Below are 22,632 nucleotides of genomic sequence, written 5' to 3' on the forward strand. Positions count from 1 at the left end.
GGCCAGTTTCAGCCTTGATATGGCCTTGTATATTATCATGTACATGCTGATTTTTTCTTTTCCTTCATTTAAGGGCACTTTGCCTTTAAGTGGGAGGTTGTTGGGGTAAAGGCATTATGCCCACCCTTGTAGTGTGTACAAGCCCATAAGTTATAGTACATAGTACACTTAGTACTTTTAATGTACTAAGTGCACACTGTGTACTAGTGCAATATACATGTGTGATAGGGGAGTCACACACTCATTCCTATGAGTTGACTTATCCCCACATATGTCTCTCTCTCTCTCTCCCTTGTTTCTCTGTGTTTGTCTCCCACATGAAAACCTAACCCTAATTAACTCTCCCATTCAATCTACCAACCCAAACGAGATCAACCCCGACTCCTTCAAGGTTGAGGTTCGTTTGGAAGAGTTGGTGTATCCCGCTCATAAGGATGAGGAGGTGTGGGCCTTGCTTACCGTAGAGAAAGCGCGGCTTCGACACCAGACTATATCACGTACTAGAGGGCGGGCCATTGCTACATCCATTCCACCGGAGAGTACCAACAAGAGGGTATCAGCTGGCACTCGGGCCACTGCTATCGAGGAGTGTTGGTGTGTCGGTGAGAAGGATGAGCATGGACATGATGGAGTCAATAGTGCCAATGACGATGATGACAGTGATGAGCCTGAGGAGCGAGGAGCCTAGTGAGGCTTGAGAATCATGACTACTTTTTTTGAATTGATCATTGTAATTTGTTCTACTATCTACTTTTGGGGATTTTGGCATTTTGTAGCTTGCTTAGCTAGTATGTTTCAATCTATACCCATATTCATTGATTAATTTGTTTACTAATACGATGTCTGCTAAGTGCTCTTTCTTTTAAGATTTCATTATAGTATTCAAGAACGCTTTAATTACAGCTATAAGCCCAAATCTTTGAAAAATTTCTCCTCATAGTCAATGCCATATTTCTCTACATATCCCATGTCAACCAATCTGCTAACAAACCCAACTAAATTGTGATTCATTTTGAAAACCCACTTACATCCAATTGCCTTGTACTTGCTAACAGACCCCTCTAAATTGTGTTTCACTTTGAAAACCCATCTAAATTGTATTCACTTTAAAACCCAATCACATCCAATTACCTTATTCTCCTTAGGTAAAGGCACTAAATCCCATGTCTTATTTGCATCTAATGTAGCCATCTCTTCATTCATCACATCTCCAATGCTTGTTAAAAAGAATGGAACAGCTTGAGTTCCTTGCAAGAAAACACACACACACAAGAGAGAGCAAGACACAAGAGAGAGATGGATGGTTAGATTTTCTTCTATCTTCTTCTTCTCTCAATCTAGTATAAGAGTACATAAAGAAGTCTTGGAGTGTTGAGTTTCGAGGTTTTCACGCAGTTTTCTTGCAACATTGGTGTTTCTTTTGCTCTGGATTTGGCTCCCTCGTATACGACAAAGGACGACACGCTTGATGGGACAAATATGGTTGCCAAAGCTTTGCGATGCCAAGTCACTACCAACCTTTCAGATTTTGATGACCTAAGCTCCTTCCTATTGGAAGAGGAATCAATCCTCATGACATAGGGCAAGTTAAAGGTTTTGTCTCGTGATCCAGATCGTGCCTTAGCATCAGTGCAGAAGAAGATTCAGAATTGTTGCTACTCATGTGGGAAGAAAGGACATTTGTCTAAAGAATGCTAGTCCAAGAAGAAGGACAAGGGCAAGGGCAAGTCTTCATCCCCGAAGAAGGGCAAAGAAAAGACATAGGACAATGATTTAGATACTTCTAGTGACTCATCTAGGGCTCCCAAGGTGCTTTCAGCCCGAGAAGACCAAGATGGTGTTCTTCTCTAGTTATACCAAGTTCTACACCCACTATTAGGCACTAATGACATTAGTGAGGATGTTGTAGTATCTAGTCCATACTATGCATGATGGAGTTGATGGTTTATTGTCTTGTGGATGACTACCATGAGGTTATGAATAAGATGAATTTAGGCATGTTCGTGGATTCATCTAGGTATATCTTTATGTTGTATTAGTGGACATGCAAATTTTGTTGGGGTAAAGGCATTATGCCCACCCTTATAGTGTGTACAAGCCCATAAGTTATAGTACATAGTACACTTAGTACTTTTAATGTACTAAGTGCACTATGTGTACTAGTGCAATATACATGTGTGATAGGGGAGTCACACACTCATATCTTGATGAGTTGACTTATCCCCACAACTCTCTCTCTCTCTCTCTCCCTTGTTCTTCTCTGTGTATGTCTCCCACATGAATCTCTAATTCATCTCTCCCATTCAACTGGTATCAGAGCCTGCATGTACTGTACGGACCTGCGTGCTGCATCAGAACTGGTCGCCTGTGTGTGCTGCGTGGGCAGAATCTCTTGTAGGTGCTAAAGCACATGTGAAGCTGCCCTGTGCAGAACAGGGCAAACCAATTCGTAGGAGACAGCTGAGCAAAGCAGCAAGGTGTGTGAAGCGAAGACTACAGAGGCGTGGTGCACATGGTGGATGGCATAGCGGGCGTCCATCGAATACTAGGCCAGCGCATTCAACTAACTCCCTTGGCGCTAGGCGAAACAGGCGGACACTTAACTGGCTGCGAACCAGAACAACACGCATACCTGGCGCTACCCCGCTACCAGCGATAAGGTTGGCGGCGTGCTGCGCTTGTTGCCCTTCTGCTGCACAAGAGCCTCCAACAACAAGAGGGTAAAGGACAACCATGAAGCTTCTGCCCAGGGAAAGCGAGAAGCTTTTCTTGCATCAGGCATGCTTCCTTGCACAAAAACGCCTTGCTAGAGGTCTCCGCCTCAATTGTGCAGAAGCCGTTGCCCTTATTGCTTCTCAAACGCCATAGCTCACAGCTCTCGTATGGTCCTGGCTGGGAGCGAAGCCTCCTGTGGACAGAATCGAATCCACAGCAACAAGCAGGAGCAACAGCATCAACATCAACAAGAAGTGCCCCCCCCCCTTTTCTGCAAAATTTCACATTGTGAAGTTTTCGTCAAGTTGCAACAAACTGATGTTGTGTTAATTCTTTCTATCTTTAGTGGTGCATATGCCTTATCATCTACCTTTTTGTTGTAATAATTCTTTCTATTTGTTATGATACTTAGTACTAGGCTTCATTCTGGCTGAGTCTGCACTATATCTCTCGAGCTCTAACAGAAACTTAGTACACAGACCTTATGTCTGTGTGCACGCGGGGGAGGGGGGACATATATTGATACCAAGTGCTACACCCACTATTGGGCACTGATAACGTTAGTGGAGATGTTGTAGTATCTACTCCATACTATGCTTGTCACGATTGTGACTTAATCTCTTGATTACCCTAATTACTCTTAATCATTGAAAGGACACCAGTGAAGAACCACACCTGTCAGATGGGCCATCATCAAAGGACACGTCTCTTCAAAGGGACACATCTATTGATTAAAGAACACATCTCCACGTCCAAAGGACATAACTATTCATTCAAGAGTCACACCCTTTCGTCAAGGATGTGCCTCTTCATTTGTACCTCTTCAGACCCTATTTAACAAGGCCTTGTGTCTGAATGCAAACAACACAGCTTTCCGCGCTTTGTCTCATGTTTACTCAAGTATTTAAGCATTAAGATATTTTAATCATGTTTAATTAAGCTAAAAGCTTAACAGTGGTATCAAAGCAAACAGGTTCCCACCTATAGGATGCCCACATCCAAAAAACCCTAACCCTAACCCTAAAAATCAAAAACCCTAAATCAGCAAATAAACCCTAAAATCGGCCATAGCATGGTTTGTATGGAAGAGAGGGCACCAGTACAGTCGGGCAGCAAAGAAACACAGTAGGGCAGCAATTGGGGGCAGCCGATAGCCCATCCACTCTTCCATAAAAATAGGAGAAATAATACAGAGAGTGAGGAAAAATGGGAAGACACTAAAACGGGAGGGCACACCCACAACAAAGGCCCTGACATAGTGTACACACAAGAGATGACTACTAACACCCCCTCTTAGCTCGTGGATGTGGAACCAACCCCACTGAGCTGGAGTGCCGCCGGAGCATAGCCTAAGGTAGAGACTTTGTGAAGAGGTCCGCCGTATTGTCCTCCGTCGAACAATAAAGAAGCAAGATGTCACCAGCCAAGATCTTCTCACGACAAAGTGATATTGTATCTCTATGTGCTTGATCCGAGCATGGAAGAACGGGTTCCGAACAATAGCGATACAGCTCTGGTTATCGCCAAGTAACCTCCGCAACCACACAACCTCACAAGCAACCCAATACTCTGCTTCTATAGACGACAAGGCAATAGTTGGCTGCCTCTTGCTGCTCCATGAAACAGCTCCTAAGCCGAGGGTAAAACTGTAGCCTGATGTAGATCTCCTCGTGTCTGGATCTCCTCCCCAGTCTAAGTCACTCCAACCTTGGAGTCGAACTCGTTCCTTCGTTTCACCTCCAGTGGTGTAGAAGAGTCCACGATCCTTCGTACCCTGCAGATACCACAAGATCCGCAATCCTGCGTCCCAATGAGACTTCAACGACGTCTGCATAAACGAGCTCAATAGCCCCACAGGAAAGCTCAAGTCCAATCTAGAGTTCAACAACCAGATCAATGAACCAACCAACTTCCGGTACAAAGAGGCATCAACTGGCTCACAAGGATCGTTAATTGTAAGTTTTGTGTTCGGGTCCATCTGTGATGTGATAGGCTTGCAGTTCTCCATCCCAAAGGCCTCAAGCAACTCATGGACATACCGCTGCTAAGAGACAAAGAACCCCGTCTGAGTCTGCCACATCTCCGATCCCAAGAAGAAGTGGAGTAAGCTTAAATCGGTCATCTCAAACTCCTTTGACAAGGCAGCCTTCGTCATTGCAATGTGCTCCACATGACCGCCAGTGAGAATAAGGTCATCCACATAAAGGATGATCAATGTGACCATGCCGCGTTCCCGAAAGAGATACAAGTTAGGATCTGCAACCGATCTCTGAAATCCAGTCCGTAGAAAGAAGGAATCAATCTTCTGATTCCAAGCCCTGGGAGCTTGCTTAAGATCATACAAGGCCTTCCTAACCTGTAAACCATCCCTTTTGATCCTGGAACCTCAAAGCCTGGAGGTTGCTCAACATACACCTCCTCCTGCAGGTCACCATTAAGAAACTGGAGGTTGCTCAACATACACCTCCTCCTGCAAATTTCACATCCAGCTTTACGGGCCACCACTGAGAAGAAGCAAGGGCAAGAACGGTCCAAATCGTGGTCATCCTCGCTGTCACTACAAAGGTATCCTCGTAGTCGATGCCTAGCCGTTGAGCATAACCCTTGGCCGTAAGTTTTGTCCACCGACCCATCTGACGTATACTTGGTCTTAAAGACCCACTTGACATCAATGACAGACCATTTCGACGGCCTCGAAACCAACTCCCAAGTTTTATTCTTTTCCACCTGCATGGCTTTCCTCCAAGTATCCTGTGCAAGGGCTTCCTTGACAAAAGTGAGCTCTTTGTCCCGCATGATACGAGACATCAAAGCATAGTTTACCTGTAAAAGCTCCGCTGAATGACTTTTGTCACGAACTCTATGCGATCTTCGAGGTCCGTCCTTTGTGGTCCATTCGGAGGGAAGCTCCGTAACACCCAACTCCCGAAGGGTGTCTACCAACCACTTGGGTACTCAAACAGAACACCGAGCCTCCTCCTGCTACGGAGGCTCATCTCCAGTCGCGGGCTCAACTTCCTCAACGGACGGAGGCTATCCAACTGGAACAATTGACTGGGAATCATCATCAGAATCATCTGGGTCTCCAAGAAGTGGTGGCTCATCAACAGTGGAAACTAGAACATGCTCATCAAAACCACATCTCTACTGACGACGACCTCGTTCTCTCTCGATCATACAACCTGTATCCCTTGGAAAGAGAGTTATATCCCACAAAAACAAGCTTTTGGGACCCCTTCTGCTTCTTTGGAATGTGAACATATGCATCACTCCCAAACACACGAAAATGGGAGACATCTGGTTTCCTGCCAAAATATGCCTCAATACGCCAGAGGGAGTCATGCTCGCTACTTAAGTCGTCGGAGAACTGTTGAGGATATGGGCAACCGTAGCCGTAGCCATAGCCTCTCCCCAAAGTGAACGAGGAAGATCACAATGCTCTAGCATCGTCCTCGCCATCTCCACCACAGTCATGTTCTTTCGCTCAACTACTCCATTCTCATAAGGTGAACCTGTATTGGCCAGCTCCCGCTTGATGCCATGTTCCGCACAAAACCGCACGAATGCATTGGAAGAAAACTCTCCTGCTTTGTCAGTCTTAAGAGTCTTTATCTGCAAGCCAAACTCTTTCTCCATCATCAACAAGCAACATGAAATACAAAGAACCTCCCAAGGATGGCGTCTACATAGGTTCACAAAGTCAGTGTGTACCAACTCCAAAGGTTTCGAAGCCCGCGTGGAAGCCTACTTCGGAAAAGATTCCATAACTGCTTACCACGAATGCAAGAACTACAGCGTCCCTGCCTGCTACCAACATCTGGGAAGCCAACCACCATCTAGCCTCGGAAAGCTCGCCGCAACGCATCCACATTCAAGTGGCCAAACCGAAAGTGCCACAAATCACCAATCAGAGAACCTGTCAATGAGAAGAGTGCTGAGAGTTTGTATATACCATTCTCTACTCCGCCTTCCCAAACAACCTGGCCAGTCTCTCGGTCCCGTAGAGCAACAGAATGCTCCTCAAACTCCACCCGGAAGCCAATCTTGCAAACCTCATGCATTGACAACAAATGAGAACCAAGTGCGGGGACGTAAAGAACACGAGAGGAATGCTTTCCCCCTCTGCCATCGAGAATGATCTCCATCCGGCCCTCCCTGTGAATTGGTATGGTGGAATTGTCGCCAATTAAAATGCGACCTGGCTGCCGTTTAGATCCTGAAAGAAGTCACGAGAAGGAATCATGTGCCTAGAAGCACCACTATCAAGAATCCATTCCCGAGTATCCTTGGCGGTGAAGCCAACTACCTCCTCGCTCAAAGAAGATGAGGCATCAGTGTCCAACATCTCCAAGCGCACAAAGACTGGAGTCTTTGCAGCTGAAGCTGAAGAATCAGCACTCTTCCCAGTCCGCTTGGGACACTTTCTCCAATAGTGGCCTTTCTCGCCACAATCATTATAGGTCCTCTCGGCCTTCAGTTTCTCTCGATCTGAATCGGGCTTCTTCTCAAAAGACTTCTCCGATGAAGACTTCCCTTTGCCGTTGTTGTTACTACGGCCTTTCGGTCATTGGCCAATCAAGGCCTCAGAACCTCGACCTGTGGAGGGTTTGTGAATCGCTCTTCCTGGTCCAAGACCATGGGCACAAGCTCCTCCCATGTGATGGTGCTGAGCCTGCCACTGGTGATCAAAGAGGAGTAAAATGCTGAGTACTGAGAGGGCAAGTGTGACAACAACGTTATGGCCATATCCTCTGACGATATCTCTTTCTCGGCTTGGAGAACCTCCTGCTAAAGAGCCTGCAGCTTGTTGATGTGCTCCCGCATCGTCGATGACTTTGCAAGATTCATAACCCGCATCTAAACTTCCAAGGAGATCCTCTTCATGGGTGATACCCTATTGTAGAGAGAAGCCAAATGCTGCCAAATCTCTCTGGCTAGCATCATATGCTTTATGTGATTAATCACCTGTGGTGTGCAATTGAGGAAGATGAAAGAACGGACTCGGGTATTAACACGATCCCATAATTGTGCATGCGCCTCTCGTTCCTTCCAAACAGAGGGTAACTTCCCATCTTCCAACTCCGGCCGTGGAACCCCAACAACAATGAAATCAGCCAAGTAATAGGACTCCAAAGCAGATTCCATCATTACCTTCCGTATGCCGTAGTTGTTTCCGTCCAACTGTCGGTCCACCGGGAACATGGGGAGTGTCGGGATCTTCACGTGCTTCTCAGCCATCTCAAGCAAATCTGTCATCTCAGGGGTTCACGAGGTCTTGTGAAGGGAGGGTGGGTGGGAAAACAGAAGAAGAAGAGGCTGCAAATAAAATGCAAGGTGGCTGTCCAACGATAATGGCCGCCTTCTACCCAATCTCCAAGTCCCATACAGCCCAAAGAGCAAACCCTCAACGTCCCACTGTCTCCAAGCTTCAAGCCACCTAGCGCTCTGATACCATGTCAGAATGCACAGCGGAAATGACGACAGCTCTTGTAGAGAGCAAGACACAGATGAGAGAGAGAGAGAGAGAGAGAGAGAGAGAGAGAGAGAGAGAAGCTGTGTAACTCTGCTATATACACCAATAAATTCCCGAAAAATATACCATATGGACTGTGGGGGCAAGGGGCCATTTTATACGGCCCCTGCCTATATAATGGCCCCTGCCTGTTGGTCGGCCAACCCATAATCAGCCGACAAGCGCCTTGCTTTTCCACGACCAGAAAAATGATAGTCGGCCAGTATAAACCAAGTCCGCCAGCACTCAGGGAGTGGTCGGGTAGCACCAGTACAGTCGGGCAGCAAAGAAACACAGTCAGCGAGCAACTAGGGGTAGCCGACAGCCCATCCACTCTTCCAGAAAAATAGGAAAAAATATACACAGAGTGAGGAAAAATGGGAAGACACTAAAACGGGCGGACACACCCACAACAGAGGCCCTGACATAGTGTACAGACAAGAGATGACTGCTAACAGAATGCATAGGCGGAAGCAGAAAATGAACAAGAGAGAGAGTAGAGAGAGCTTGTGGACAAGATCACCTTTTATATTAGCATGAAGGCTTTACAATGGCAATTAGCCTGCAAGAGATGTTGAACTTGTGCAAAGGAATGGATGATAAAGTGAGATATAGGAGGCCTCCTTATATAGTGCATATGTGAACTAGTCAATTGCCTCTAGGGACAGGCCGATTGCCCACAACTCATAAATCAAGGAGAAAATACATAAAATGCCCAATAAATAGGCACAACCCAAATACACTGAGATGCACTAATTCTAACACCCCCTCTGCAACTCAGTGTGTGCAAGAGTCTGAAAAAGATAAGCTAATGACGATGCAACCATGGATCCTCCAACACCGCGAATATTGGACTCACCTCAGAGAGAGCACCCGCCAACCTGTTTCCTTGAAACAAAATGCCACCACGAACAGCAAGGAACTTTGCTTGGCTACGAATCCCACACAAGTGTACACTGAACTCCAAGAATAGATGATGAGCTACTGGACACACCGCGTCCATAATCCCCAACAGCGGACAGAAAACAGATCACTTCCCAAAAAGCCTCGAACAATGAACTCAGAACAGATCCACTTCATAATCTCTGCTACACAAAAGATAATCATGTCTTGCCAAATGTCCAACGCTTGGAACTCCGAATCATGCTTTCCATGTACCAATAAGTGGAGCTGTAATCAGCCCCCTCTCCCGCCCACAAGCCTCCTCTGGAGGGAAGGACATGGAGAAAACTACATGTATACTAGAAAAGTACACCATCTAGGTCCTCGTGAGCCGGAAGAGCTCTAGGAGCCCTAGAAGTGCTACTAGAAGAATTTGTATCACTGTCATGTGTCGTGTCTTTGCCCTTTCTCTAAGATGAAGACTTGCCCTTGGTCTTGTCCTTCTTCTTCGACAAACAATCCTTGGACAAATGTCCCCTCTTCCCGCAAGAGAAGCAGCGACTCCGACCTTTCTTCTGAACTGTAGAAAGTGCCTGGTCAGAACTTTTGAGAGACACCTTGAACTTATCCTGTGAAACGAGGACGGACTCTTCCTCCAAGAGTAGGGAGCTAAGATCATCAAAATCCAACTAAGTGGATGTGCCCTGGGACCGCAAAGATTGAGAAATCACATCATAAGTGCAGCAAGCTAAGCAGAGGACAAAGCAACACCCATTAGCCAGTAATTGGTCATGGATAACCTTGGCCTTTATAAGGAACGATTGCATGCAGGGAATAACAAACCGTAGAGTTGCCCTTGCAAGGGCCCTTACAAGCACTGGTGAGAGTTTGCACGACCGATGAGACCTCTGTGATGGTCTGCACAAGCACTGAATGCGCCTTTAAATCGCAATTCTCCCAATCTTGTAATTCCACAACAAATTCATCTTCTTGATCCTGAGTCCACCTCCTAGAGTTCTGAGGCGCTAGGGCTTCCTCTCAGTGCCCTAAACAATATCCCACAAACCCTTGTGGATGAACCAGATCCGCATTTGAAGCTTCCAATGGGCATAGTTGGGTCCTTTTAACTTGTCATCCTTGTTCGCACAGGGGGGAGCCACATTCACAACAACAACAAAGAACACAAATCTCAGCTCTCGAAGACTTCTCTCAAGTGCTTTCCAACGAAGCAAGACTCCAGAACAAATCAGGCCCCTAAGGGAGACAGAGACTGAACAGCAACAAAACAATCCAAGAAACCACCGGGAACCTCCTCTCAGAAGGGTAGGGACTCGTGGAGGAAGAAGGAGATGTAGTGCCACTTGTTTGGCAATACCTCACGCAAGAAGCTCACCACAACTAATGCTGAAGTAGAAGACATAGCCACAACTCCAAGAACCTGCCTGTGTAGGACAAAACGCAGCCTGTAAGGCTAGCCGATAGAAGGAGAGGAGTGGCTGGACCAAAAAACGCAGCCACACTCTTCAACTTGCCTCTAAAGATCAAAACACTGCCTGGAGGGCTGGCGAACAGCAGCAAGAGTGCTGGACCAGAAAACGCAACAAGGTAATGAACCGCCACTGAAGGAGACTGGCCTGCAATCGAAGAAGCAATGGAAGCAAAACGCACAGCAAGATAGAAGACAGGGAGCAGTTTGCAGAAGGATGGAGCAACCTAAACCTAAGCAAATGATACCATGTTGGATGTCGACCTTCTACTGTCATTCATTATGCTGAGCGTATTCAGGTTTTGAATCCGAATTCTCAAACATCAACCTCTCAAGGTTATTATGGCAATGGTTTACGTATGGCTCGTGAAGATTATCAACAATCCTCGTCGGACAACTTTCAATTCCGACCCAACTCCCCTCGACAACATTTGCAACAACCTCGCCAACAAGACATGTCATCTTTTAATCATTCTCGACGTCAGCAATTCCTTCAACCATATGCATCTGATCGTGGACGGGACTCTGGATGTAACCAATCTCGCACTCATCCTGCAATAGCTTCACCTTCTCATGAACAACAAAAGACAGGATTGTGCACAATTTGTAATGGCAACCATAGATGGTTTGAATGCCCTAAACAACCCAATGCTTCTCAAAACCATAATGTTAAAGCATGACAACAAGACAATAGAGAAAACTTTTTCAATATTTCTCAGTGCAAGCTTCACCACAAGCATAAATGACCTAATGACGAAGATCTTCAGCATAAGTCTCTTATTTAGCCGGAATCTTATGTTAAGTGGGAGGGAATGTCACGATTGTGAATTAATCTCTTAATTATCTCTAATTACTCTTAATCATTGAAAGGACACCAATGAAGGTTCACACCCTGTCACATGGGTCATCATTAAAAGACACGTCTCTTCAAAGGAACACATCTATTGATTAAAGAACACATCTCTATGTCCAAAGAACATGACTATTCATTCAAGAGACACCCTTTCGTCAAGCATGTGCCTCTTCATTTGTACCTCTTTAGGTCTTATTTAACAAGGCCTTGTGTCTCAATGCAAACAACATAGCTTTATGCTCTTTGCCTCATGTTTACTCAAGTATTTGAGCATTAAGATATTTTAATCATGTTTTATTAAGCTAAAAGCTTAACAATGCTTGATAGAGTTGATGGTGTTGTCTTGTGGATGACTACCATGAGGTTATAAATAAGGTGAATTTGGCCATGTTCCCGAATTCATCTAGGTATATGTCTTCTCTAGTTATTCAAATAGTTTCTCCCCATGTGCTTCCAACCAAAGGAGGGTTGTGGACAGGAGAGGGGACTGTTAACAGCTCCTCATTTCTGGTGCCTGGTGTCACCATTTGGTCCATCTCCATTTCTGGAGCCACTTCTATGGGACTGACACTCCATAGAGCGGCCTGATTTGTGCCATGTTCACATGGGACCAGGCCAGTGTCCCATGTGAAAGGACTAATCTTTTGGTGTCACATGGATGGGAGCCAAATTAGTACCAACCGTGTGTGACCAGTACTACGTCACATGGACGGGAGCCAGTTTTGTGCCACCCGTGTGTGACCTGCTTCGTGCTGTATGGACGAGGGCCTATTGGTGCCACCCGTGTACGGCCAGGATGGCATCTTACCTATGGGATTGTCACTCCATAGGAAGACCAGGACATATATTTATATTCATATTTCTGTCGCGCCAGTTTTGTGTCCCACAAGAACTTTTTGTACAAGTTTCATGAAAGGGAGATTTCGTCCATTACATGTACACATGCATTTATGACTGTATGCATAAACTTGTTTTTGCAAGATTTGTTTGCGTGTGTTTGCCTGTTTTGCCATGCTAGTACACTAGACAGGGACGCCCCCAGTGTACCGTGGGAGTGCTGCTTGATACTTGTTGTACCGGGAGCCTCATGTTTCTTATTCGTAAGTTAAAAATTTGCTAAATTAAGTTCAAAGATTTCTCTAGGTTTTGTGCAGGGCAAGAACAAAGCATGCTTATGCTAGCCATGCTCAGAAAGTTTTCCTAGTGTGGTTAGTTTTTCCCTGTGTGGTAGTGCTAACCGTGCCCTCAGAACTTCTGGAGCCAGTGAAGGTTAGACACACTAGGGAATCTGGGAGCAAAGCTTATCTAGGAGAACCAGGCAATGTTCCCTCCGCGGTGTACCCCTTTGCCTGTGTTAGTACGGGCGTGCCTATTGGTGCACGGTCCCGGAAAGACCAGTGAAAGGCAGGTGTGCACCCAATGAAGGGGGGGGTGTGCTTGTGATTTGGGACTTCGTCGACTGTCCAGACTCCATCGACAAGAATCCAATTTGTTTTAGTTGTATTCACTCCATGTGAGGAGACATCTGGCCTATTGGCCCGTGACACTTGTACATATAAATTCTCCAAGAAATACAAATGTATTGAGGGGGGACCCATTTCCGGCCAAAGTGCTGGTGTCAAGTGTTATTGGTCATTTTCAGTTTTAATGTTGCTAATAATGTCCACTGTTGATGTTAGTTAAGTGTTCCAAAATGTGTATTTTGTCTTCCGATTTATAGGCCTCCAGTAGGGAGCGGTTAGATTGATATCAGAGCCCGGTCGTCTCTCTTTCTCAAGAGAAGACACGGAGTTTTGAGATCGGAAGCAAGTACGGACACTTGACTCAATGGACCGCCATGGCAATCCTTTGGTGGTACCAGATTCTAGAGGTCAATCAAGTGCTTCACGTGATTCTGATACATTGCTTGGTCCGCACAAGCCTCTTGAGAGAGGTTATGACAGTGCATTCATGGGACAGCCATCCTGTGGAAAAGAGCCTATGCATGAGGAAGAGCCCAATGCCTTGAGGGGTGAATTGGAGCACATGAAGAAGCTTTTGCAGACAAAGGAGCAAGAGCTGAAATTTCTGCATGAAGGTCCCCATGTACAAAGTGTCGTTGAAGCAAGGAAAGCTGATGCTATGGTGGATATGACCTTTGAGTCCATGGCTCGTGAAGTGGACAAGAAGCCAAGGGAGTTGGCGCTCTCTTATCTCATCCGCAAGGGTGATCTCAAGGAAGGAGAGGATGGAGAGCTAGTATTCAAGAATCCACCCCGTTGAAGCAGGGAGACCCAGCATCTCAACGGTTGAGGTCTTTTATACACAAGGAAGAGGTATCAGTCACTTCTCGCCATGCATCTACTCCTCATGGGACAGGAGGCAACAAGTATGTGCATGTTGGAGCTAGTGGGCGACATGATGGCCTTGTGCATGGAGAGAGTGGTCAGCATGCAAGCCGAAAGACTTTGTCCATTGAGTTGTCTCGTGGTGAGACATTGCATCATTTGGCGAGGTCACATGCATCAGGGCCACAGATTCATAATGCACATGCCACCGTGCCTCTTGAAACATCTTTGATTGCCCATGAAGCCCATGCAAAGAGGGCTGCCCCATTGGATAAGGGGAAGAGAAAAAGAGAACAACATGTACCACATCCCAAGAAGCTCAAGAAGTTCAAGGCAGGGAACAAGTCCATGAAATTTGATGCCTTTCATGGAGAGTATGAGGTCTCTAAGGTGCCGGCTTTTGTAGCACAGTTTGACATTGCTTTTAGTGATGAGGACTTCACTAAGAAGTCCAAAATCAATCATGCAAGGATGTGTTTGAATTTTGTAAAGTTTTGCTCGAGGTTACTCCTTTCATGCAAAGTTTTGTTCTGACCGTTCGGTCATCGAATTGCACCCGAAACACACTTTACAGCAGCTTATAGCATCTGCTCTTGCTACGGAGCAATTGGTGCTTAAAATCAAGCAAGATCAAGGTGGTTCCAAGGGCAAAGAGAGGGTTATCCCAAACCTGCAAAAAGGTGGACAGCCACCTAAAAAGAGCTTTCAGGAAGCCCAAAAGGGAGGTAAAGCTAAAAATACCTCATCCAAGGATAATGGGCCAAAGAAGAACAAATTTGGTTCGACTCCCGAGCAAAAGGAGCAATATGCAAAAGAGGGGAAATGTTTTTCTTGTGAAAGTAAAGAGCATATGTTTAGGCAATGCCCCAACCGCAAACAAAAGCATGAGGACAAGCAACCCAAGGCAAATGTGCATGCCGTTCTCGATGTGCAGGGAAACACGAAGCATAATGGTAAAAAGAGGATGGTATGCAAAGCATGGGGCCAAATCAAGGATCATCCCGCTTTATTTATGTTTGATGATTGTGCAACAGATAACTTCATCTCTACCCAGATAGCAGCCGCCTTGGGCATTGAGGTTGAGGACATGTGCCTCAAATTGAAGCTGAAGCTGCCTTTATTGGTAAAGAGGTGCAGGTTACCCCACTTATTGGGAAGTTGCGCATACATATTCATGGTTATCTTGATCATGGGCTGCACCTCTTAATGGATGTGATGTATTGCTTGGCAAGTTATGGCATCATAGGCTTGAGCCCTGCAAAGAGTACAAGACAAACAGAATTTCCTTTATGCATAAAGGCCGCATGCATGTTATTGATGCTGGTAAGGAAGGGGATTCTATTCGAGTTGTATCTCACATCCAGATTAATAAGGCAATGAAAAAGAGTCTTTCCACGTACTTGGTTTTTGTTGGTGACAAAGTTGAACAAAGTAATGTGAATGTGGATGTATTGACTCAAGATAGACTGAATTTTCTTAATGCATATAAAGATTGTTTTGCTGATGCATTGCCAAGAGAACTCCCCCTGAGAGGCTCGAGGATCATTGCATAGATCTTGTGCCAAGTAGTTCCCCACCTAACAAACCCGCATATCGTGTGAGTGCTGCACATCAAGAGGAGATTATGAAGCAGAATAATGAGCTCTTAGAAAAGGGTTTGGTTCAGCCAAGCTCCTCACCCTTTTGTTCTCCCGTACTTCTTGTGCAAAAGAAGGATGGATCTTTCCGCATGTGCGTGGATTATCGAGCTCTAAACAAGCTCACCATCAAGAACAGGTTTCCAATCCCACGCATAGATGACATCTTGGATAAGCTTGTGAGACTCGTGGCGGGTACCCGGGGGACTAGGGCCTTTGACACACTTGTTGATACCATCAATGCATAATAAAACATTTAAACATGGCCACAACCTTAACACATATCCATCATCACTAAATGCTGAAAATGGAGCTTGCACGTGTGACACCGCATAGAGGCCGGAATGGGCCGACCTCCCCCCTTGGAGTATTTTATTACCCAAGGAGAATAATATCATGTACAAGCTTTGAGGGCCTTACTCTCCCCACGGGAGATGCCGGATTATCCGTATACAAATGCCATAACAAAGCCCAACACGAGGCTACCAAGCCGGAACACAGGTTGTAGAAATGCCGAGCCAACAATATAATCCATATACCTCCGTGTGGGTACTGATTCTTCCCCAAGAACCACGGGTCTTCATGCAATTCAGCTAGTACAACAGGTTCAGCTCTCCATTCAGCCGGTACAGCCGGTACAATGGCTGGTACAGCCGGTACAATGGCTGGTACAGTATGTACGATGGCTGGTACAATAGGTACGATGGCTGGTACGGTTGGTACGGTGGCTGGTTCAGCAAGTACAACAAGTACAAATGCTAGTACAGTATGTACAATGACTAGTATAGTAAGTACAGTGGCTGGTACAGCAAGAACAAAAGCTGGTACAACCGGTACAGGGATTGGTACAGCAAATACAAAAGCTGGTACAACTGATACAAGGACTGGTACAACAAATACAATGGCTACAAATCATAATAAATGATTAAATACCCTTGCCTTCAGTATTTCTTCGTGATGGAAGCCTCCAAAACAGTCCCCAACAGCCGGTATTCTTCATGGACAGCCTTCAAGAGAGAGAGAAAGAGAGTAGCCATCATTAGGGAAGCCTTCAACGGTGGTAGAGGCTAGTGTGCAGCAAAAGAACCTCTATTAATGAAGATAGAGGGCTCCAATTTATAGATTTGGGCCTCCCATGAGCTAAAATGGCAAGAGAAGGCTACAATGACAAGTGGAGAGCCACACAATAGCTGAAGTGACAAGTGTGAGGCCACTTGTCTCACTTTGATCCACTTTCTAACAAGTGTCAGGCCACTTGTCTTACTTTGGTCCACTTTCTTGCCACATGTCCCAATCTAAGAGATGGGTCCTTCCATAAACTTTATCTCTAAAAATATCCCAACTGGTAGACATTCTGTCATAGGCACTTTGCCAACTCTTGGTATCTGCTCAATTCCAGATGTAATGACGCGAACAGAATTTCCATCGGAGTCGGGCAAAAAATAGCAACCCTCCTAAATTTTAGGGCCACCCATGTCACTAAGTAGCTCTGGCACCTGCCAGTTGTGATCAGCATGAAGTCTCACACATGAGATACCTACTACCATGCTTGCATAAAGATACTATTCATTCAAGGGGTAAACTTCCTTTCCCATCAGGATGTCTGCACCATCCGTTGAAAAGTTTTTCGGTACTGGGTCTTAGCAAACCAAGGTGCAACTTCTTCTCATGTGGGGAGGAGTAAGGGATACTATTCCGGTGATGATTTAGATCCAAAATCCAAAGATCCAAACCAGTCAACATCATGGCCGCAATGGAATGACAAATATTGCTCTTATCAGAATTGGCCACACATAAAGAAGAAATTCATCCTACAACAATCCAGGTCAAAGGCCTCACTCTAGGCGAGGTCAAGGACGAGTGGACTTTTAGACCTCGTCTTCCCTTCATCATTATGTAAGAGTCATGGGTTCTCTGCCTAGGGTGTCTCCAAAAATCTAAAATAATCCCTGTGTGTTTTTCCTTTATATGTTTTTGTCACCTTCACTTATAAAAGGCTCCATGTTATCTTTTATCCCTGTTAGGAGCTAAGGGGTGACAAAGAGCCAACATTGCTGCTTCAATCACTTGCTAATTGGAGGATTAGCATGGCTAGGGAGGTGTGCATCCCTTGCAGCATGGAGTTAGAAGGTAGCTACTTCCCTTGTGTATGAGTTCTCACCACCTTCGCTCTAAAGGTGGGTTTTTTGGGTATCCAGAGCCTCGTGTGTGAAACAGCCCTTAAATGGCTTAGTGTGATTGTGTGAACAACCTCTTATAGTCACTTTTATGAACAACCCTTAGATGGCTTAGTGTGATTGTGTGAAACAACCCTTAGATGGCTTAGTGTGATTGTGTGTGAACAACCTCTTATAGTCACTTTTATGTGTGAATGTGATAAACAATGATGTCATAGGCACTTGCCATGTTTCATTGCCCCAATGTGTGTGTCATGTCAAAAGATAAGGCTCTAAGCCTATAAAAGCACTGTACTCTTTGAAGCTTTCATGACATCGTGCAAATTTGTTGAGTACTTGCGCCTCTCTCTCTCTCTCTCTTCTCTAGATCTCCATCCACTGAGGTTGCTCATTCAAACCTGGGCCTACAAAAAGGGGATTAAAAAACAAGGAATCTTGCTCGCTCAGTCATGGTTGGAGGTGAGTGGCAGAGTCATTGGAGGCGATTAGGTGCTCTTTCCAATGGCCAATGCCTACATCTTCTCTTCAATGGCCATTTGACCCATGCATGCTGCTGTTCTCTTCAATTCAACTATCATATTTGCTCGTGCTTTTTAGCTAGGACTCTCTACTCAAATGACATAGATGGCATGTATGCAACAATGCCAATGTTTTGCACTACTTATTGAAGGTTGAGCAAACACTAACTAAGCAACACAGTCAGGTCTAACGAGGGCAAGCGCAATCATTTGTTCCCTCCCAAGTCACTTAAACAACAGTGGACCTGTGTTTTCTCCAGAAGAATTTCCAATTAAAGTAGCACATGAATGGCCACCCAACAATAGAAACTATCAAGACAATACAAAGAACTACATAATACATGCAAGCATGGTCCTGCTAGCATTCACACAGGTAAAGCATAATGCCAAACGTATCATCAATCATTTCCGGTGAAGTTTAGATGCACCTTTTCACACTTAAACATCAAGCTTCTTTATGGCCAGGAGGTGGATAGCCCGGCAAAGTCATGATCCGCTTATCCTCAACCGCAGAGCCAACAGTAAAATGATAAAGACTCTGGAACTCTGTGTCTTTCAACCCCAAAACTTGATGAACTGCCAGCCAACAATTCTCTTATCAGCAGCAAATAAGTGAAAATGTTTATCAATCAGAAAAATAAGCAAAACTGTTTGCGTGCACTCGCGTGTGCAGTTCTGAGCGACCAAGCGTGGGCGTGCGAGAGACAGAGAGAGAGAGGGGAGGGGGAGAGGGGAACCTGCATCATCAAAGTAGCACCCTATGCCCGATGCCGAAATGCCAATTGCATGGGCTTCAAGATAGAGCAACTGCCCCAATACTCCAGACTCCCATAATAGTCGCGGGTACATCCAAGCACCTTGTTCCTTTACTGCATCTAACCGTCCTATCATTCCTATACTGAAACAGCTATCTCCAGCTATTTCCTGTGTTAAAAGTAGAGAGAAAGTCCATAGTGAGAACCCAAGCCTACATTATGCCTGTACTTAAACAACCAATTCGAGTTGTACATAGATTTTGGAGGACTCGTTTAGACAATGCAAGACATAATGCTTACATCAATGGCAGTTCTAAAATCAGTTCAAGATCAACGGACCCTGGAACCACCCCCTGCATTTGACTACAGTCAAGGGCAGTCACGGGCTTGGCCTACAGTTAAAAACATTCACCAATTTCACTGATATAAACAGCATCTGCTATTGATAGACTGCCTCTATAGCTGCAGGATGCTGACAGAAGTACCCCTACCAACTGAAGCATACCCTTACTGCCAGCCAACACCTGCAGTACAAATCAAGCATAAAAACCATCATAGTTGGGGCTGGCAAGCTAATCACCCAGCCATAGCTCTGTCAAGAGCACCCCCCCGGCCTACGGCTAGAGCCATCACTCCATCACTCGGCCGTGGCATACACCCAAACCCTGTCGTCTTGCTAATGCAAAACCAAGGCCGCACTTGTTTGGGAGTCCTCCCACGGGGAACCCTCTAAAGGAGCTCATAACTCACTTATAATGAATTATTGAAAAATCATGCCTATAAAATAATTAGGTCTTTTCACTAGTCCACGCCCAAATGACCCATAGTAACTTATGTCCATGAATGCCAAGGCCCATCCCTAGGCATAGGTATGTAAAGCCAACCGCATGACCTTTATGGCCATGACACTTGGTGTTAGGAAGGGATGCATGTCATATTAAGAAACGACTTGAGACAAGACCAATGGCCACTTTAAGTTGCCTAATCATGAAACATATTTGTCAGTTTTTCGTCATATTCCCTAATATGACAACAAACATGAAATGAAACTGGAACAAATACAGAGCAAGCTGGCATAGTCAGCAGATTTAACAAGTCCTCCACATTTCACTTAGAGCTATAGAAAAATAAAGAAGAATGAGAAACAAACCTGCTGACAGCAAATCTGCTTAGCTAACATCTCACAATTTGATTCTGCTAAGAGATACAGTGGCAAATGCTGAGGGCACTTTTCGGGCTTCTCCCACCGAAACTCTGGCCTCATGGCCTTCCGCAGTAGCTGTTCATGATCATTATTTCGAACCAGAAAGTACAGACCCTTGGCAAGGCCGCTTACCTTGTGAACAAATATGGCCATGTGCAGCTCAGCCTTCCATGGTAGCACTCTGAAAGGGAATTGAATCTGCTCACCCTGAACTTCATTGTTGTATCCAGAAGGCATCGATTTCCACATCATCTGATAAAAAGACTCCCTTTGTAGGACAAACTTCGTGTCCATGGCTGTGGCACTTCTCCGCTTGTGAAGAACTTGCCTCAGAGTGAGGGTTAGGTAAGATGAAGTGAATGACATCCACTGAGGCATCGGCTTTGTGCTCACAACCATTGGCATGGAAGGCTTCACTGCCGCTGCTGCAGCTTTGTCTATGATGTCCCACCAGACATGCTCTTTGCTTAACTTATTCGGCCTCCCTTTCCATTCAACACCCACCATTCGAGAGCTCATGGACTGAGGCAAATCCTCCATGGGAACTGTAACATTTGCCATCTTGTAAATGCTATCATCTCTGGGCCTGCTTCTAGCTGAGAAATCAGGCTTTCCACGTACAGTAACTTCTTGATGGGCTCTACTGGGGTGAAAGGCAATGAGACAATGTGCATGCTCCTGCTCAAGTTCAGGGTACACCCCATTCTTTTGGGCATGAGGGGGCATTTCTTTGCGGCCAGCAACTCCTAACAAATGATCAAGGTCTTCATTTCCCCATCCATCTAGCAGTATGGAGTCCCATCCGAGAGCTGCTCCAGCCATGGAGACGGCACCGATAGCATGCCCAATGTCATGCTGGCAGTACCGGTAAGCCCTCTCTCCATATTTCCAAGCCTCTCTCCAGAAGATGGAAGTGAAAGCAACAAAGACGGTACCTGGGGGGAAGCCCTTGGTAAGGTCACGCCAGAGGTCAAATGAAATCTCGGCCCTGACCTCCATGGAATGTTCTTTGGCATGGTAATGTGCAATGAAAGGAGAATCGGTGACACCAGCAAGGGGGCCACAGATGACGTAGGCTTCTGTAGGGTGGAGGTTACCACAGCTAGGGTTTAAACGAAGGGGCCATGTGGTGGTGCCGGCCTTCTTCCAAGCAGAGACGGAGAGGCTGTCGTACAGTAACTGCGAAACCGAAGCTTTGGTGAGCATACAGGGGTTCACGAACTCCGAGTAGCTGCGAGAGTACTGTTGGTCTGTGGCGGCGCCATATATTGGGGGCAGATGCCGCAAGGATGAGTCGACGGACCCCTTGTAGCGGCGAAAGGTCCTCGGCTGCTCCTCCCACTTCAAACCCTCAGGACCCTCTGCGTACTTCTCCGTAGAATGCTTGGTCCGCTCGTGGTACGAGATTATGGCATGAATGTTTGTAGCAGGTGAGGCCCCCACAGCAGGCGAAGTTGAAGACGGTGGTGGTGGTGAAGGGGCGGCCTCTTGCACCTCCACCTGTGCGGAGAAGAAGAAGGCGGCGAGGGTATTAGGGTTTCGCAGGACATCGCCATAGCTGGGAGCTTGGAGTTTGGACCTGTATCTTGCAGCAACTGCTGGTGCAGCAGAGGGCGCTGCTGCTTTGCCGGCATAGCCGAAAGCTCGAAGCGTTCTCAGGCGCAACATAAGGCCGGAGAGTTTTTCTGCAAAACCCTCTCTAATCCCTAGCGCAGCGAAGTAATGGCTGCCTAAATTACAAATGCAAACTTATGCCTGTATACAACTGCATTTCAAAGAGCCTAGCATCTAAGGTTATGAACAAAACGTTCCAACTAATTAATTAATTTGCACATCAGTTCCAAGGTTCTTGGGTTTTTCCACATGTTTCACCACACATAAAGGGACCACTCCATGGCTGGTTGCTCTCAGAGGGAGACAGGGGGGAAGCCACATTGGGGACCTTTAGTTCCAAGTGATGTCACCATCCATGGTGCTGAGGAGGGGGCCACTATTCCAAGCACACGAGAAGGCTGCGCGATGTTGCTACCAAAGTCTCCTACCAATCAATCCCAATATGTCCATGCAGGAGGGTGTGGATAATGTCCATCCAAATGCAGCTAATGGACTCTGTTGGAAGCGTGAGGGTACCCTTGAAAGCCTCACTAAAGCAAATGTGCTAGGTCACCCACGATGCTACTCATAATCTCCCACCTCTCGTCAGTGTGTGTGTCTCAAGGGTCCAAGGGGTGTAAGCTAAAATGCAATGCTTATAATCTCCCACCTCTTTTCAATGTGGGTGTCAAGGGTCCAAGGGGTGTAAGTTGCATCCTCCTCATAGAGGAGGGTTGATTGTCTTGCCTTTGCTACCCACGCTATGGCCCCCCAAATAACTACTCAAGTAGTCGTTGGATCTACCGTAAAGAGCCAGACGACCCACCACCAAACTTGTTGTGCCTTTCGGTTATCCTAAAGGCAGTGACGTTGTTCATGATTCCTAGTGGAATGTGCAAGTAGATTTGCTAGCCAAGTGCACAAGGGCCCATGTGAACAAGCTACCAAAGGAAAAGAGTGACCTTCCTAGGTC

The 22,632-nt window shown here is 46.0% G+C and overlaps 1 protein-coding gene across 3 annotated transcripts in view; it reads right to left on the reverse strand.

Annotated features, from left to right (window-relative positions):
* Positions 1-21,840, reverse strand: part of LOC147620922 (uncharacterized) — a 48,189-nt gene extending 26,349 nt beyond the window's left edge. For all 3 annotated transcript variants that reach the window (XR_015270028.1, XM_086825196.1, XM_086825195.1), the window contains exons 1-3: positions 20,013-21,840; positions 18,845-19,031; positions 18,536-18,683 (exon numbers count right to left, since the gene is read on the reverse strand). Coding sequence is in view for 2 of the 3 variants with exons in the window: in XM_086825196.1 (XP_086681322.1) it covers positions 18,553-18,683; positions 18,845-19,031; positions 20,013-21,734 (2,040 nt within the window). In the remaining variant the exon portion in view is untranslated. The remainder of the gene's footprint in view (positions 1-18,535; positions 18,684-18,844; positions 19,032-20,012) is intronic.
* Positions 21,841-22,632: the final 792 nt, after the last annotated feature.

The sequence above is a fragment of the Cibotium barometz genome, chromosome 31 (genome assembly GCF_041138505.1).
Source record: "Cibotium barometz isolate CiBa-2024 chromosome 31, ASM4113850v1, whole genome shotgun sequence".
In the NCBI taxonomy this organism is placed as follows: Eukaryota; Viridiplantae; Streptophyta; class Polypodiopsida; order Cyatheales; family Cibotiaceae; genus Cibotium; species Cibotium barometz.